Source organism: Eubalaena glacialis, chromosome 13 (genome assembly GCF_028564815.1).
Source record: "Eubalaena glacialis isolate mEubGla1 chromosome 13, mEubGla1.1.hap2.+ XY, whole genome shotgun sequence".
Taxonomy (NCBI): domain Eukaryota; kingdom Metazoa; phylum Chordata; class Mammalia; order Artiodactyla; family Balaenidae; genus Eubalaena; species Eubalaena glacialis.
This window is the reverse complement of record NC_083728.1, coordinates 72,110,635-72,130,437: the sequence shown is the minus strand read 5'-3', so window position 1 is coordinate 72,130,437 and position 19,803 is coordinate 72,110,635. Positions and strand designations below refer to the sequence as shown.

At 39.2% G+C, this 19,803-nt stretch overlaps 1 protein-coding gene across 6 annotated transcripts in view; it reads left to right on the top strand.

The window, feature by feature from the left end:
* The window catches only part of LOC133104393 (acyl-coenzyme A synthetase ACSM1, mitochondrial-like), a 68,356-nt gene extending 49,265 nt beyond the window's left edge, over positions 1 to 19,091 (top strand). For all 6 annotated transcript variants that reach the window (XM_061210117.1, XM_061210114.1, XM_061210112.1 and 3 more), the window contains 4 exons: positions 14,723 to 14,850; positions 15,963 to 16,062; positions 17,123 to 17,242; positions 18,744 to 19,091. In XM_061210117.1, coding sequence (XP_061066100.1) covers positions 14,723 to 14,850; positions 15,963 to 16,062; positions 17,123 to 17,242; positions 18,744 to 18,830 — 435 coding nt within the window. In that variant the 3' untranslated portion in view covers positions 18,831 to 19,091. The remainder of the gene's footprint in view (positions 1 to 14,722; positions 14,851 to 15,962; positions 16,063 to 17,122; positions 17,243 to 18,743) is intronic.
* The last annotated feature ends 712 nt before the right edge of the window (positions 19,092 to 19,803 follow it).

The following is a 19,803-nucleotide window of genomic DNA, read 5'->3' as shown; positions in this document are numbered from 1 at the left end:
GAATCATACAACATTTGCCCTTTTGTGTCTGGCTTATTTCACTTAGCACAGTGTTTTCAAGGTTCATCCATGTTTTAGCAAACTGTCATCTTTTTGAGACTGAATAATATTCCATTGTATGTATATACCAAGTTTTGATGGACATTTGCATTGTTTCCACCTCTTCGCCTTTGTGAATAATGCTGCTATGAACACTGATTGTGCAAGTAACTGTTTGGGTCCCTGCTTTCCCTTCTTTTGGTTATATACCCAGAAATGGAATTGCTAGATCATATGGTAATTCTGTTTAACTTTTTGAGGAATTGCCATACATGTTTTCCACATGCACAAGTGTTTTCATTTCTCCATATCCTTACATACACTTGCTATTTTCAGTTTATTTTTAATAATGGCCATTCTAATGGGTTCAAACTCATTGTGGTTTTGATTGACATTTCTCTAATGACTAGCATCTTTTCATGTTCTTATTGACCATTTGTATATCTTCGGAGAATTGTCTATTCAAGTTCTTTGCCCATTTTTAATTGGGTTGTTCATTTTTCTGTTGTTGTTTTTTCTAAGTTGTAAGAGTTCTTTATGTAGGCTGGATATTAATACCTTATCAGATATGCAAATTATATGCTTTGCAAATATTTTCTCCCATTCAGTGGGTTGTCTTTTCACTTTCTTGATAGTATCCTACGACATACAAAGTTTTTAAATTTGGTGAAGAACATTTTATCTATTCAATACTTTTTCTTTTATTTCCTGTGCTTTTGGTGTCATATTCAATAAATCATTGTGAAATCCAAGGCAAGATTTTCCTCTGTGTTTTCTTCCAAGAGTTTCATAAGCTCAGCTCTTACATTTAAGTTTTTGATCCATTTTGAATTAATTTTTGTGTATGATATAAGGTAACTTCATTCTTTTGCATGTGGACATCCAAGTTTCCGAGCACCGTTTGTTAAAAAGACTGTCTTTCCCACTGAATGGTCTAGGCACCCTTGCCTAAAATCAATTGACAGTATATGTGAGGGTTACTTTTTGGGTTCTCTATGCTATTCCAGTGGTCTGTATGTCTCTTTTTATGAACGTATCACATTGTTTTGATTGCTATAGCTTTGAAGTAAGTTTCTGAAATCAGGAGTGTAAGTCCTCCAACCTTTTTCTCCTTTCTAAAGGTTGTGTTTGCATTTTGGGATCCCTTGAGATTTTATGTGAATTTTAGGATGGGTTTTTCTATGTCTGCAAAAGCACCATTGAAATTTTGATAGGGATTGCACTGAATCTGTAGATAATGTTGGGCAGCATTGTCACCTTAGTATTGTCTCAAATCAATGAATATGGGATGCTTTTCCATTTATTTATGTCTTCTTTCTCTTTTTCAGCAGTGATTTTTAATCTTCAGTGTACAAGTCTTTCATCTTCTATACTAAATTTGTCCTTAGTATTGTATTCTTATTGATGTTTTCTTAATTTCCTTTTTGGATTGTTAATTGTTAAAGTATAGAACTGCACCTTAAGTTTTGTGCATTGATTTTCTTTCCTATAACTTTGCTGAATTCCTTTATTAGCTCTAACAATTTGTGTGTGTGTGAGAAAGTTTTTTAGGCTTTTGTACATGTAAGATCATGTTATCTGTGAGCAGATCTAGTTTGAATTCTGTTTCATTTTGGTGCCTCATTTCTTTTTGTTGCCTAATTGATCTGGGTAAACTTCCAATACTTTGTTGAGTAGAAATGGTGAGATCAGGCTCTCCTGTCTTGTTCCTGATCTTAAGAGAAAATCTTTCAGTCTTTTACCAGTGAGAATGATGTTAGCTAAGGTTTTTTTTAAATATATGGCCTTTGTCATGTTGAGGATGTTTCCTTCTATTCCTAGTTTATTAAATAAACTGAGTGTTTTTATCATGAAAGGGTATTGAATTTTGTTAAACGCTTTCTCTGCATCAATTGAATAGATATGTGGTCCCCCAGCCCCGACTTTCATTCTATTAGCATGGGTCATTACATTGATTGATTTTCATATGTTGAACCAGGAATAAATCCCACTTGGACATGGTATATAATCCTTTTAATATGTTGCTGAAATCTGTTTGCTAACATTTTGCTGAGAATTTTGCCCCAATTATTCATAAGGGTCTGTAGTGTTCTTTTCTTGTAGTATCTTTGTCTGGATTTGGTGTCAGAGTAATGTTGACCTCATAGATTGAGTTAAGGAATATGTCCCTCCTCTTCAATTTTTTGGAAGAGCTTGAGAATAATTGGTATTAATTCTTCTTTAAATGTTCGGGAGAATTCACCAATGAAGCCATCAGGTCTGGGGCTTTCTTTTCAGGGTGGGGAGGGATGAGAGGGTTGATTACTGATTCAATCTCCTTACTAGTTATAGTTCTATTCAGATTTTTTATTTCTTCATGATTCATTTTTGGTAGATTATGTGTTTCTACAAATTTGCCTCTTTCATCTAGATTATCCAGTCTTTCGGTGTATAATTGTTCATAGTGTTCTCTTATACACTTTTCTGTTTTTGGAATGTAAAATTGCTAGTAATATCTCCTCTTGCATTTCCGATTTTAATAATTTGAATCATCTCTTTTTTTCTTAATCAATATAGCTAAAAATTTGTCAATTTTTGATCTTATCAAAGAACCAACTTTTGGCTTTATTTGTTCTATTGTTTTCCTATTCTCTATTTTATTATTCTTAGATCCAAACTTATTTCCTTCCTTTCCTAGCTTTGGATTTAGTTTGCTCTCCTCTTTCTTGTTACTTAAGGTGTTAAGTTATTGACGTGAGATTTTTTTTTCCTAATGTAGGTGTTTAAAATTCCAAAGCAGCACTGCTTTTGTTACGGTCACAAGCTTTGGTATGTTGTAGTTTGGTTGTTATTTATCTCAATGTAATTTCTAATTTCCCCTGTGATTTCATTTTTGACGTATTGGTTGTTTAAGACTGTATTGCTTAATTTTCTACATATTTGTGAATTTCTCACTTTTCTTTTTGTTGTTAATTTTTAATTTCATTCTATGTGATCAGATAAGATACCTTGTATTATTTCAATCTTCTAAAATGTACTAATCTTTGTTTTGTGGCATATTATTTGGCCCATTCTGTAGAATGTTCCATGTACATTTGAGAAAAATGCATGTTCTGTTGTTGTTAGGCAGGGCATTTTATATATGGGTCAGATCCAATTGGTGTGTAGTGTTAGTCAAGTCCTCCACTTGATTATTGACCTTCTTTCTGGTTGTTCTATCCATTATTGAAAGTAATACATTGAACTCTCCAAGTGTTATTGTAGAACTGTATATTTCTCCCTTCCATTCCATCAATGTTTATTTTATATAATTTGGAGTTTTGATTTCTCCCTTTAATTCTGTCAGTGTTTGCATCATATATTTTGGCACTATGCTGTTAGGTGCATATACGTTTCTGAATGTTACATAGTCTCAGTGAATTAATCTTTTTTTCAGTATATAATGTCCTTTTTTTGTTACTTGTACCAGTTTTCAACTTCAAATTTATTTTTTCTGATATTATTATATAGCCACCCTAGCTCTCTTTTGGCCCCTATTTGTAGGGAATATCTTTTTCCATCTTTTCAACCTACTTGTGTCTTTGAATCTGAAATGAGTCGCTTATAGACAGTGTAGAGTTGGATCATGTGTTATCAACTATTCTGCAAATCTCTGCCTTTGGATTGGAGAGTTTCATCCATTTACATTTAAAGTAATTATTGATAAGAAAAGACTTACATATGCCATTTTGCTATTCATTTTCTATATGTCTTAATGTTTTTTTGTCCCTCATTTCCTCCACTACTGCCTTCTTCTGTGTTTAGTTGATATTTTGTAGTGACACATTTTGCTTCTCTTCCAACTTCCTTCGGTTTATATTCCTTAGATATTTTCTTCATGGTTACTATGGGGATTACATATAACATCCTAAAATTATAACAATCTAATTTGTATTGATACCAAATTAACTTCAAGTACATACAAAAGCTCTACTTCTAAGCATTATGGTGGTGTGAGACAATCCCTTTGTCTCTCTCCTTTAATCTACAACTAGTGAAACACCCATAACTCAACACCGGTTCCTCTTCTCAACACACCAGGACACAAGAGAGATCTACACATCTGTAATCTGAAGGTGGGTGGGTTGGAACACATAAAGGAGGCAGAACCAGGGCCCACGATACTGGCCTCCTGGCTATCATGGGTGAGCCACAGCCCCAGAGAATCCAGTAGCAGCAGCGAAGGTGACACACGTGACTCTGGCTTCCAACTGCAGCAGTGCCCATGGCCACAGAGAACTGGGCAGCAGTAGAAGTGAGCCCCATGACCCCAGTCCCTTTAGCCACAGGAGCACATGAAACTCCAGACCCCTGCTTGTGGTGGTGGGGCCCATGAACTTGACAACCCCTGACCCCAGCTTCTACCCCTCCCTCCAACTTCCCCCACCGGGGCAGCAGTGGCTGCAACCTAGGCAACCCCAGACACAGCGGAAGTTCTGCCATACCAGTGCTCCTGGTGGTGATGCCAGCAACAGAAGTGACACCAGCAACAGCAAGGCACCAGTGACCCCAGGGGCCCAAGAAGCAATTATGAGGGTATTGGGCCACACCTTCCACAGAGACAATGGAAGATGGAAAGTGCAGATTCTCAAATACCGCAAGAGGCAGCTCTGGAAAGGCAAACCAAAAACTTGTGCTATAGTGCCACCTACTTAAAAACAAAGGAAACACCTCTAGTTACCAATTGTTGGTTTGTTAGAAACAAAGTAAGCAAAACCTTATGTATTAGGAAAGGTGTTGGACACTTCAAATGCACTGGCATAGGAACATTTCATCAAGCACCATGAAAAACGATAGCAATGCAGTATCCCAAAAAGAAAATGACAATTCTCCAGAAACCAAACTGAAAATCACAGAAGAGCGTGCTTTAACTGATGGAGAATTCAATATAGCTATCATGAAGAAACGCAATGAGCTACAAGAAAACTCAGAAAAGCAATTCAATGAGCTCAGGAATAAAGTTGATGAACAGAGGAATACTTTACAAAAGAGATTGGTTACCCTAAAGAGAAACAAACAAATTCTGGAGCTGAAGAACTCAATAAAATGAGATAAAGACTGTACTAGAAACCATTGGAAATAGAGCAGACCATATGGAAAGGATAATTAGTGAGCTCAAAGATAGAAATCTAGAAATGATTCAGGTAGGAGAGAGAAATAACGGTTTTTAAAAAATGAAGAAACTCATCAGACTTCTTTAGAAAAGGCAACATAAGGATAATGGGTATTCCAGAAGGAGGAGAGAAGATGAGATCAGAGAGCATATAAATAAATAAGAAATAATAGCTGAGAACTCCCCAAACCAGGAGAAGGAACTGGATATATGACTCCACAAGCTAATAGAACACCTAATTATATCAATGCAAACAGACCTTCTCCAAGGCACATTATATTAAGCTATCAAAATCAATGATAAAAAAAGAATTTTAAAGGCAGTGGGGAAAAAAAGACATTATCCTGCAAAGGTACCCACATTAGCCTATCAGCAGATTTCTCAGCAGAAACTACAGGCCAAGAGTGAAATGACATACTCAAATGTTGAAAGATAAAAACTGTCAGCCAAGACTATTCTAACCAGCAAAGTTATCCTTCAGGTATGAAGGAGAAATAAAGGTTTTCCCTGACAAACAAAAGCTGAGGGAGTGCATCGCCACTAAACCTGCCTTACAAGAAATGTTGAAAGGAGCTCTTCTACCAAAATGAAAAGACAAAAGTACACAAAACTTTGAGTAAATAGATAGAATCAGAAAATTGCAGCTCTATATAAGCTGTTAAACAGTTATAGCGTAAAAGGGGGAAAAGCAGTAAAAATAACTAAGGTACTTCAATCTGGTAACAAACTTACAGTATAAAAAGATAATATGAGGTACACACACACAAATATAAAAGGGGAAGAGGAAAACGATGGAACCTGCATAGGCAAATGAGATAAGATGTTATCTACAGAAAAAGGGCTATTTTATTTATGAGACATTTTATACAAACCTCATGGTAACCACAAAACAAAACATAAAAAAAGAATAAGCTGAGAAAAACAACATAGAAAACCACCAAACTAAAATGGCAGAAAGAAACAGAAGGAAAAAAACCAAACCAAACCCCAAAAAACCCAAAAACAAACAACAACAAAAAAGTGGCAATACAGAGCAACCAGAAAACAAAAGATAAAATGACAGAACTAAGTCCTCATGTATCATCAATGATCACCCTAAATGCCAGTGGATTAAAGTCACCAATCAAAAGAGACACAGTGGCTGGATGGATTAAAAAACAAGATCCAACTATATTCTGCCTCCAGGAGACTCATCTCAGCTCTAAAAACAAAATAGACTCTGAGTGAAGGGATGCGAGATGATACTCCAAGCAAAGGGCAGCCAAAACAAGTGGGTGTAGCTATATTCATAACAGACAAAATAGACTTCAAGCCAAGAAAGGTAAGAAGAGCAAAAGATGAACATTACATAATAATAAAGGAGAGAATCCTTCAAGAATATATGATATTTATTAACATATATACAGCCAACCCTCCAGATCTGCAGGTTTTACATCCATAGATTCAACTAACTGCAGATCAAAAAAAATTCAGAACACAATTCCAGAGAGAAGCAAAAAGCAAATCTAAATCTGTTGTGTGCCAGCAACTATTTGCATAGCATTTACATTGTATTAGGTATTATAAGTAATCTAGAGATGATATAAACTTTACAGGAAATTGTTTGTACATTAGATGCAAATTATAAGAGACTTGAGCATCCTCAAATTTTGGTATCTGCAGGGGTTCCTGGAACCAACGACTGTATACACCTAACGTAGGAGCTCCTAAAGTATATAAAGCGATTATTAGCAGACCTAAAGGGAGAAATTGATGGCAGCACAATAATAGTAGGGGACTTTAACACTCCACTTACATTAATGGATAGATCATTTAGACAAAAAGTCAACAAAGAAACATTGGCCTTAAATAAAACATTAGACCAAATGGACTGAATAGATTTATATAGAACATTCTGTGCAAAAGCAGCAGACTACACATTCTTCTCAAGTGCACATGGAACATTCTCAAGGTTAGGCCATGTGTTTGGACACAAAATAAGTCTCAATAAATTTAAGAAGCCTGAAATCCTTTCAAGCATCTTTTCTGAATATAATGGTATGAAACTAGAAATCAACTACAAGAAGAAAGCTAGAAAAGTCACAGATATGTGGAGACTAAACAACATGGTACTGAACAACTACTGTGTCAATGGAGAAATTAAAGGAAAAAATTAAAAATACCTTAAGACAAATAAAAATAAAAGTATAACACACCAAAATCTGTGGGTTGCAGCAAAAGTGGTACTAAGAGGGAAGTTTATAGTGATACCGGCCTACGTCAAGAAAAAAAAAGTCTCAAACAATTTAACCTTACACTTAAAGGAGCTAGAAAAAGAACAGGTGAAGCCCAAAGTCAGTAGAAGGAAGGAAATAAAAATCAGAGCAGAAACAAATACAATAGAGACTTAAAAGACAATAGAAAAGATCAATGAAAGAAAGAGCTGGTTCTTTGAAAAGATAAACAAAATTGACAAACCTGTAGCTCAACTCACAGAAAAAAAGAGAGAAGGCACTGATAAATAAAAAACAAAAGAGGTGTAATAACAATGGATACTACAGAAATACAAAAGATTGTGAGAATATTATGAAGAAAAAATGGACAACCTAGAATAAATGGAAACATTCTTAGAATCATGCGACCTTCTAAGATTGAATCATGAAGAAATAGAAAATCTGGATAGACTGATCAAAATTAAGGAGATTGAAACAGTAGTTGAAAACCTCCCAGAAAGCCAGATGGCTTCACTGGTGAATTCTACCAAACATTCAAAGAAGATTTAATACCTATCATACTGAAACTATTCCAAAAAATTGAAGAGGAAGGACTGTTTCCTAACTCATTTTACAAGGCCAACATTAGACTGATACCAAACCAGACAAGGATAACACACACAAAAAAGAAAATTGCAAGCCAATATCTCTGATGAACATAGATGCAAAAGTTATCAACAAAATATTAGCAAACCTAATACAATAATACATTAAAAGGATTATACACCATGATGGAGTGGGACTTATTACAGGGATCCAAGGATGGCTCAATATAGGCAAATCAAGCAACGTGGTACACCACATTAACAAAACAAAGAATAAAAATCATATGATTATCTCTACAGTTGCAGAAAAATCATTTGACAATGTTTAACATCCATTTATGATTAAAAATAACTCTCAATAAAGTGGGTATGGAAGGAATATACCTCAACATAATAAAGCCCATTTATGACAAACCCACAACTAAAACCATACTCAACAGTGAGACGCTGAAAGCCATCCCTCTAAAATCAGGAAGAAGACAAGGATGAGCATCCTCGCCCCTCTTATTCAACATAGTATTGGAAGTTCTAACCACAGCCGTTAGGCAAGAAAAAGAAATAAAAGGCATCCAAATTGGAAAGGTGACAAACTTTACTTGTCACCTTATTTGCAGATGACATGATTTTATATGTAGAAAACCCTAAAGACTCCACCAAAAACTATTGGAAGTAATAAATGAAAAGAGGAAAGTTGCAGGGTACAAAATCAGTATACAAAAATCTGTTGCATTTATATACAATAACAATGAACTAGCAGAAGAATACATTAAGAAAAAAATCCCATTTTCAATCACAACAAGTAGAATAAAATCCTTAGGAATAAATTTAACTAAGGAGGTGGAAGACCTGTACACTAAAAACTATAAGACATTGTTGAAAGAAATTGAAGAAGAAGCAAAGAAATGGAAAACTAGTTCATGCTCATGCATTGGAAGGATTAACATTGTTAAAATGTTCATTTTACCTAAAGTAATCTGCAGATTCAGTGCAATCCATATCAAAATCGCAATAACATTTTTCACAGAAATAGAACAAAAAATTCTAAATTTGTCTGGAACCACAAAAGACCCCAAGTAGCCAAAGCAATCCTGACTGAGAAAACACAACAAAGTGGGAGGTATCACACTTGCTGATTTCAAATCATACTACAAAGTTATACTATTCAAAATAATTTGGCAGAAAAACAGACACATAGATCAATGGAAATATTTGAGAGCCCAGAAATAAACTCACACATATATGGACAACAAATTTATGACAAGGGAGCCAGGAATCTACAATGGAGAAAAGAAAGTCTCTTTAATAAATGGTGTTGGGAAAGCTGGACAACCACACACAAAAGAGTGAAACTAGACCACTATCTTACGTCATACACAAAAATTAACTCAAAATGGATTAAAAACTTGAATGTAAGACCTAAAACTATAAAACTCCTAGAAGAAAACATAGACAGTGTGCGCTTTGACATTGGTCTTAGCAATATATTTTTGGCTATGTCTCCTCGGGCAAGGGCACCAAAAACAAAAGTAAACAAATGGGAGTACACCAAACTAAAAAGCTTCTGCACAGCAAAGGAAGCCATCAACACAACAGAGGACAAATACCTGTGATTTCACTCATATTTGGAATATTAAAAAAACAAACAAACAAAGCAAAAGCAAATGCATAGATATGGAGAACATATTAATGGTTATCAGAGAGGATGGGGGTTGGAGGGCAAAGTGGGTAAAGAGGGTCAATTGTATGGTGAAAGATGGAAACTAGAGTTTTGGTGGTGAGCATGCTGTAGTGTATAAAGAAGTCAAATTATAATGTACGCATGAAATATATGATGTTATATATAAACCAATGCTACCTCATTAAACACATGTAAGCAGTAAAAGAAACAAAAACAAGAAACTCTACTTCTACAGAGCTTTGTCCCCTCTTTCTGATAATAATTTATGGCATAAATTATATCTTTGTACACTGTGTATACAAAAATATAGACTTAGAATTTTTTTTTATAAATTAAAAAATAATACTATAGAAAATTAAAAGTGGAGTCACAAATCAAAATTACAGTAATATTGGCTTTTACAGTTGCCCACACACTTAACTTTTCCGAAGATATCTTTATATGGATTTGACACATGTCTAGAGTCTTTTCATTTTAACCTGTAGGAATCCCTTTACCATATCTGCTAGGGCATGTCTAGTGGTAATGAACTCCCTCAGCTTTTATCTGAAAATATCTTAATTTCTCCCTCATTTTTAAGGAGTGTTTTGAAGGCAGGAAAGAGAAGTCACGATTGACAGTTTTTTTCTTTCAACATTTTAAATATGTAATCCCACCACCTCTGGCCTTCAAGGTTTCCTATGAGAATCAGCTGATAATCTTACTGAGGATCCTTGTATGTGATGAGTCACTTCTCTTGCTGTTTTCAAGATTCTATTTGGCTTGCAATATTTTGATTTTTATGTATCCTGGTGTGGGTCTCTTGATTATCTTATTGGATTTCTTTGAACTTCTTGTATTTGTAAATTCATGTGTTTCATTACATTTGAGAAGATTTTGCCCCTTATATCTCCAAATAATATTCCTGTCCCTTTCTCTGTTTCATTTCCTTCTCTCATAATGCACATGTTTGTCTGCTTGATGGTGTCATGCAAGTCCATTAGGCTCTGTTTGCTTTTCTTCATTTTTTTCCTTTTTGCCCCTCAGACCCAATAATTTCTATTGTTCTGTCTTCACCTCTCTGATTCTTTCTTATTCCTGTTTTAAACTGCTGCCAAACACTTTAGTGAATTTTTTGTTTTAGTTATTGTACTTTTCTAGAACGTCTGTTTGGTGCCTTTACATAATTTCCATCTCTTTGTTGATATTCTCATTTTGTCCACATGTCATTTTTCTGACTTCTTATAGTGCTTTGTCCATTTCTTCCTTTACCTCTGTGACCACATTTAACAAACTTGATTTAAACTGTTTGTCTAGTAAGTCTTATGTCTGGGCTTCCTCAGGGCTGGGTTCTGTCAATTAATTTCATTCCTTTGAATGAGGCATGATTTTTTAAAAATATTTATTTATTTTATTTATTTATTTTTTACTTTTGGCTGTGTCGGGTCTTAGTTGCGACACACAGGATCTTTGTTGCGGCATGCGGGATCTTTTGTTGCAGCGTGTGGGCTTCTCTCTAGTTGTGGCGTGCAGATTTTCTCTCTCTAGTTGTGGCGCACAGGCTCCAGAATGCATGGGCTCTGTAGTTTGCAGCATGCGGGCTACCTAGTTGAGGCAAACGTGCTCAGTAGTTGTGGCGCGCGGGCTTAGTTGCCCCACGGCATGTGGGATCTTAGTTCACTGACCAAGGATCGAACCCGTTTCCCCTGCATTGGAAGGTGGATTCTTTACTACTGGACCACCAGGGAAGTCCTGAGGCATGATTTCTGTTTCATTGTATGTCTTGTAATTTTTAGTTGAATATTGGGCCTCTCACTATTACAATGTGGTAACTCTGGAAATCAGATTCTCCTGCTTCCCTGGGGGTTGGGGTTGCTGGGGTTTTGTTGTTGTTATTGTTTTGTTTTGTTGACCGTTGAAGCCTATAATAGTATGTTTGTTTTGAGACATTTCCAAACTCTTCTTGCAACGACAGTTATTTGCCATGTGTGATCACACTGAAGTTTCTGACCATTTAGCTCATGTTCAGCTAATGTTTTGACAGAGATTTTCTTGAGTGCCAAGATGTCAAACAAACAAAAATACCAATAATGACAAAAAGGAGAGAACAACCAATGTGCAAGTTAGGTCTGTGCTGGGGTACTCCTTCACCACTTAGCTAGGCTTGCTCTGAGCCTAGAGATCAGTCTGAGGTGAAAGCTTAAGGTCTTCTTAGGACTCTTGTGAGCACACATCTTGCTCAGGTATGTGCATGGTTTTCTAAATACCGCCATGTGCACAGCTGTCTTGAATATCCTAATTTCTCGAACTGGGGGACTGGGAACTGGGCTGCCATCTGCTCAAGACCAAAACTGCCATGCAGGAGAAAGGCTGGAGCAAGGGTGAATAAAATGTCACAAAATTTTTCTACCATTTTTAAGATGGCTTTTTCTTGATTGGGTATTTATAAGGTTGTTTTAAGCCTTTGACTCTTTCCCAGACATTGTACATAGTCAATTCAACTTCTTGTACTTTTTTTGTGGTTTTTTGGGGGAAATGAGACCTTAAATCTTCCTCATATGCCATGTTTTTTTGACATCACCCAGCAGTAGCATGTTTTAAAAGTAGTCATGGTGAAGAACTCACTTTGGTGCCTCTGTAGACTCTGACCATCTCTGTGTGGTAGATGTGATACTATTCTGCTACCATTCAGGAGCTCTTCAATGGCTCTGAGAATCTACTTGCAAGAAGTTCAGGCCCAGAGAGACAAAGGAATTCCTTCCCTGGATGTGGGGGTCCCATCTGCAAGGTTCCAATCTCTGACCCTACCTGAGATGATTGACATCAAGAAGTTTCATTTCACTCAGGGAAGACCTGTCCACAGGGATGGGTCAGGTCAACTGTATCACAGTACACTGAGATGGACAGCAGTTCAAATGGTACATGAATTGGGGGTGGGACTTTTTCTGTACCCTCTGGTGTGCTGTCTCCTAAATTTCAGTCATTGAAGTCCACGTCAACTATTTTTTGCCATATCCATGCACCATCTATATTATTACTTACATTATTTTTCACTTTAAGTGAAATTATTACTTTAAAGCATTTGTTTAAAAAAGAATTTGATCTGGTATCACAAGTGGAAAACAGTATCTCTTGCCAAAAACAGGAGGCAATTATAACCATAACTATAATACACAGAAAACATTTTCTTAAATTTTAGCTAACTTCTATTTTCACTAAAAGTTCTGAAATGGTGTAATAACTCTAAATGGAAAGTTACCTTTAAAACTGTATAAAAATAAAAAATTAAAGGCAAAACACGTACTGAAATGGAAACTTATCTTACTCTTGGTAGTTCCGGATCTTTTAAAAATATGTCCGAGAATCTCCATATCATCAGACCAATTGGACGGGACTCTAAAAAAGGATGCAATTTAATGTTTAAAGATTTTTTTTTCTGAAACCTCTTAAAATTATTCCATGTTCCAGAAGAAGAAAAATCCCAACACAGTGCTTAGTGGTCACATGCATAGGCTGTAAATTCAAATGCCAACCCTCCCACTGCCCAGCTGAGTGACTTTGAGTGAGTTATTGTGCCTCCTTGAACATCACTTTCCTCTTCTGTAAAATGGGCTAAAAAATGCCAGCCTCACACAATTCTGTAAGGGTCACAGCAGCTTTGTGCATAATAGTTAAAAATGAGACTACCCAGACGCCCTTCAGTGGGTGAATGGTTAAAATGTGTCTCATCCGGAACGTGAGATACTGATCAGCAATAAATATGATCAAACTGTTGATGAACACAACAATGTGGATGGATCCCCAGAGAATGATACTGAGTTTAAAAAAAGAGCCAGTCCCAAAGGTTATATACTATATAATTCCATTTATGTAACATTATTAAAATGAGAAAATTATAAAAATGGAGAATAGATTAGTCATTGCCAATGGGTTGGGTATGGGAAGGGAGGAAGAAGAGGGGAGGGGAGAGAAGTGGATGTGGATATAAAAGCAACGTGAGAGATCCTGGTGATGAAGGGACTGTTCTGTACCTTGACTGTGGTGGTAGATACATGGACCTACACATGTGACAAAATGGCATAGAACTAGATACACTCACACACACACATGAGTACAAGTAAAAAACTGGGGAAACCTGAGTAAGATTGGTGGATGGTATCAATGTCAATATCCTGGTTATGATATTGAGCATTATTTTTGCAAGATGTTACCATTAGGAGAAACTAGGTAAAGGGTACATGAGATCTCTCTGTATTATTTCTTATAACTGCATGCAAATATACAATTATCTTAAAAGTTTAATGAAAAATACCAGCTTCATAGGCTTTCTGTGAGGCTCAAATGAGGTAATATTTTGGGAAGAAAATTCATTCAGCAAACGTTTATTGACACCTCCCGTCTGTCCAGCCACTGTGTAAATGCAGAGCTTATAACAGTGAATAAAATAGAGTTATGCTCTAGCGGAAATTTTATTTTACTGGAGTGGCACACAAAAGTGAGTTGTTATTTTTAAAAATTGTTCTGGGGACTTCCCTGGTAGCGCAGTGGTTGAGAGTCCGCCTGCCAATGCAGGGGACACGGGTTCGATCCCTGGTCCAGGAAGATCCCACATGCCGCGGAGCAGCTAAGCCTGTGTCCCACAACTACTGAGCCTGCACTCTAGAGCCCATGAGCCACAACTACTGAGCCCATGTGCCACAACTACTGGAGCTCGCACACCTAGAGCCCGTGCTCCGCAACAAGAGGAGCCGCTGCAATGAGAAGCCCACGAACCGCAACGAAGAGTAGCCCCCACTCGCCGCAACTAGAGAAAGCCCGTGTGTAGCACCAAAGACCCAACGCAGCCAAAAATAAATAAATAAATAAATGAAATAAATAAAAAACACTTGTTCTTAAAATTGGTTTAACATTGTTCACTAATCGAGCAGTAGCATGCATTGAGTGCTTGCATGTAATGAAAGTAGACTCAGATTATAAAAATTGCCCAGGTTCCAGGTAGAGCCAGAAGCAGGATTCAAACCCAGATCCGAGCCCATTGTTGTAGCTCATCATCTCTAGACTCACTGTTTTTGATAGAGGAGTGTTGTTCTCTTTGCAGAGTAACCCGGTGAAGACAGCCGAAGTGGAGTGTGGGGACTTTTACAACAGTGGGGACAGAGCAACTATTGATGCAGAGGGCTACTTCTGGTTCCTGGGGAGGGCCGATGATGTCATCAATGCCTCCGGGTAGGTGTGGCTGACCCTGAGCCAGAAGGTACCACCCTCACGAGCCTGGTGGGAGGTAGCATGCCCAGACATTCCTTCATGCCTCGGTGACGGACTCTCAGCCTAATATGAACCAAAGTAAGACATCATGCAATTTAAAGGCACTGGGAAGGAAAACTTTACTTTGGTCCCTGTTTCTTGAGGGAGCTTATTCTGTGTGCTCCTCTGATGAAGCACATGTCACAGAAACACATAACAACAACAACAACAACAATAATAAAATTCACCTTTATGGAATATGTACTATGTGACCGTACTCTCTGTAGAGCTTTGTATGATCCACCTCCCAATGCTGTAAGGTAGATGTGATTATGCCCATTTTATTTATTTATTTTTTTGGGGGGTGGGGGGAGGGGGTGGGTGTGGAGGCCCGCACTGCACAGCATGCAGGATCTTAGTTCCCCGACCGGGGATTGAACCCGTGCCCCCTGCAGTGGGAGCACGTAGCCCTAACCACTGGACCGCCAGGGAATTCCCATGATTATGCCCATTTTACATGAGGAAACGGAGTCAGTGACCAGTGAAAAACATTGCCTGAAGTTTCAAAGACAGTACAGGGTGCAGCCCAGATTTGAACAAAGGCGGTCTGACTCCAAGTCTGTTGTTCCTAACTCTTAGATGATTTATAAAGAAAAAAAAAGACACGTTACACTAGAATAACATGTTTTCTTGGGAATTTCAGGAAAATTGGGTTTGTTTTTTTAAATTTCTAAAACAAATGCTGATATAGTGAGGAATAGGGTGTAAAATTTGTACAAATGTTAAGCTAAAGAGTTTTCATGCCAGGGGAAGCTGCTTGAGCTTGAGCCAAGGCCCAGAGCTCTGGGAGGATGAAGCATTCACCTCCCTCGCCTGGGGTCGAGAGGTGAGGAGCCCTGGGGAGCACCTGAGCCTTGTATTCCTTAGCATGGAATGTTCAGGACTTCACATTTCAGTCCCATTACACAGGCCTCTGGCGCCCTGTGACAGATACCCTCCGTGCCAAGGGAAATGGGTCTCTCCAAAAGATGCGATCTGAGGGCCTGGGTCACCCTCGCCGGGAATTGGCTCAGAAGGAACCATTGGTCCTGCAGGTACCGCATTGGGCCGGCAGAAGTGGAGAACGCCCTGGCAGAGCACCCAGCGGTGGCTGAGTCCGCTGTGGTGAGCAGCCCGGACCCGATCCGAGGGGAGGTGAGGAACGGGACATGGAGGTCATCGTGGCTGGGTGTGGGGCTGGGAAGGCAGGTGAGGGGAAAACTTCCAGGCCATGCCTACCCAGCCTTGGACCTTGGGTGAAGGGAGGGCGTGGCTGGTGTGCATCTGCACTTACACGACCTGGTCAGCAGGGGGTACTGTGGCCTCATCTGTGACTGAAACGATGCTGATTGTGAATGCTGCTGCTGCTGCCATCTAGTAGTTCATCAGCTCTTACTGGGTGTCAGCTCATTTATCCTCACAGAACACAATGAATTAAGGACTCCTTTTATACCTTTTTGCAGAGAAGGAAACAGGGGCATAAAGAGGTTAAATAACTTGCCTGGATTACACAGCTAATAAGTGGTGGGAAATTGAGCACTCTGGCTCCAGAGCATGCATCCTTGATTCAACAAGTGTTTATTGAACACCTTCTATGTACAGTCCCTGTGAAATGAAATGAGGACATAAATAATAATAGGAAACTAATAAATTACCAACATTTATTAAATGCCCACAAGGTCTTAACTATTATTAAATGCCCACAGAACTCTACCTACAATAATAGTGAAAATGGTGATGATAACAATGATAGGAATACAAATACAATTAAACTGGCTTCACGTTTTATGTGTATTATCTCATGGAATCTTTACATAAACCTGATGAGGAATGAACCTGTCCTCTCCCCATTTCGCAGAGAAGGAGATCGACATTAAGATAGGTTAAGTAATGTTCCAAGGCAAAGAGTGGAAACTGGAAATACTGGGATTTGAACCTGGGATTTCCAAAGGCTCTACTGTCAGTTTGTCTTCCCATTAATTTAGTAAGCATTTACTCTTTATTTTTAAATTTTTATTTATTTATTTATTGGCCGTGCAGTGTGGCATGGCACGCGGGATCTTAGTTCCCTGACTAGGGATCGAACCCGCGCCGCCTGTGGTGGGAGCGCGGAGTCTTAACCACTGGACCTCCAGGGAAGTCCCAAGCATTTACTCCTTAAACTATAATTTGGTTGTCACTCGCCCTGAGCCTCCACTCTGCTTCTTCACTGCAGGTAGTGAAGGCTTTCATTGTCCTGACCCCAAAATTCCTGTCCCATGATCGGGACCAGCTCACCAAGGAGCTGCAGCAGCATGTGAAGTCAGTGACAGCCCCGTACAAGTACCCAAGGAAGGTGAGTGAGGGCAGATGGATGGGGTCTGGTCCCTGTGAGTGGTCCTGGGGGCTCCACTGCCTCAAGTCTCATGCAGTGTCTGGGGTGAAGCCTAAGTAGCCAAGAGCACTCATATTTTTCTCTGCAGAAGAAGCGTTTCAGCTTAGGGGTGTGAGGGAGCCCACTGAATCAGATGGAACCTCGATCCTGTGTCAGAAACTCATCCATTGCTGGAGTGTCAACCTAAAGAAAAAAATCAGACAATTGCCCAAAGATATCCAAGAAGGTTATTTATAATCTTTCAAAATTTGAAAAAGACATCCAAACCAGCAACTTCCAAACTATTAAACAACATTGTTTGTCGTGAGAAATACATTCTATATTGCAACCCAATACACATATACATACATAACAAACAAAAATGAACAAAATGATATTTACCCTAACAACATGTAATACATTCTGATGTTTTTTGTTCAACTTCATTTGTTTTAAATGCTGTGCACAACCTATAAAAATGTGCAGCAATAGAGAAATGATGAAATTACTCATGGAATTTAATATTATTCTGTAATTTAAAATGATGATGCAGATTTTTAACATAAAATATCACAATAATATATTATTGAGATAAAAAAGCAGGCTAAGAAAGAACATACGTAGCGCTATCTGATTTGTTTAAGAACAAGTTAAAATTTCCTTCTTTTGTAGTAATACTTTGCTGCATTGTCTGAATGTTTACAATCAATACATATTATAAAGTTATATAGCTAATATTTATTGAGCATTTACTGTGTGTACCAGGCCCTGGACTCAATGCTTTACATGCATTATTATTTCATTTAATCCTCTCCACAACCTGAGATAATCATCCCAGTCTACAGAGAGGAAACTGAGGCTTAGAGACTCAAAGTAAATTGCCTGAGATTAGAGTAAATAGAAGCTGCAATTCAACCCCATGTGTATCTGACAACAGAGTTCATGCTGGTATACCATTAGGATCTGATGCTTTATCAAGAGTAGAATAGAGGATGCGTACCAGTCAGGAAGGGCTACATGTTACTGTGGGTAACAAACAGTCCCAAAGTTGTAGTGGATTATAACAAGGACGGTGTCTTTCTTGCTCAAGCCACTTGTCCACCATAGCTTTCCCGGAGCCTTTGCTCCACATCCCTTCATCCTGGGACCAGGATAAAGGAGCAGCCACCACGTAGGTACCTCCCAGAGTCCTAGAAGAGATGGACAGAGGGGGTGGCCTGTCTCAATGACTCCCAACTTTTCTGTTAGAGGTGGCAGGCACACTTCACCCTACTCATATTTCACTGGTCAAAGTACATCAAAGGGCTGCATCCAACTTCAGGAGGTCAGAGGAGAATCTGACATAAATGGTGGACCCCATTAAGGCCCCCACATGGTGCCAGCCTGTCTGGGGGACTGGGAGAGGGCAAAGGAGGAGAGCTGAGGGTTGATAGAAAATGACGGGGGGACTTAGTCAGAATGTGTTTGCTTTATCCTCAACCAGGTGGAGTTTGTCTCAGAGCTGCCCAAAACCATCACTGGCAAGATAAAAAGAAGTGAACTCCGGAAGAAGGAGTTTGGTCAGATGTAATTGGCAATAAACTCAGAAACCACTGTGTGATGTTGGCCAAATGCCTGGTGGCCTCAGTTTCCTCACGATGGTGAGGGTGAGGAGAGGAACGCTGAGAGAGTTGACTTGAAAGAGAGCCAGGAGTGTCAACATTCCAGCATTTTTGTTCTTTTAAATTAATATCAATCACTATCCTTCCTCCAAGTTCCCTGTTCCTTTCAGATTGCCCAGCTGAGCGCTCAGAATGGGGCTGAAGCAAATTAAATACTGACTCAGCATCCACAGTGAGTCTGTTGTGCATTTATTCTGTGAAAGATCCAGTGCTAAATGCTGTCCCTCGTAATTCCCCCAACCCCCATCAGAGATTGCCCCAGGGCCTGATTCTCCCTCCTGGTTCCAGAGACTCTGGGACCCAGTCAACGACCAGGACATAGAGGTCTAGGAGGAACAGTCCATGTGGCCCCCGGGGTCTGCTCCTGCCTGGCTTGCCTCTGTCCAACTGGGGGTGAGGCGGGAGGCAGGGCAAGTGTGGTGTCTGGGGAATGGAGAAGAGGGGAGGGCAGCCCAGCTTGGTGACGACACTTGCCTGCCACACCATCCCTCACCTGCACCCTCCAGTGGACCCACTGCCTCTCCTCCCACCAATGCTGCTGCTGCTGTTGCTGCTTGCAAGTCCCAGCCTGGACCAGTGCAGGTGAGTGAGGGACCTGCCCTCTGGGGGCCCAGGAATCCTGCAGGACTCCTCCAGCCCTTCCCTGGGACCCAGGAGCTTTGTTCCCCAGGGGCCCGGAGTCCTCCCCAGATACCTCTCCTTATACTGTGTAATCCCCTCTGCCATCCAGAGCCCTCTGACCCCCCTGGCCTGTGGTCCTGTGAACTAACCCTTCACTCCATCCATCCTTCCGGCCTGAGATGGAACCACCAGAGGCTGGAAGGAGCAGAGGCAGAAGAGGCTGAGCCGGGGGTGAGAGAAGCGCATATTGTCTCCTTCTCA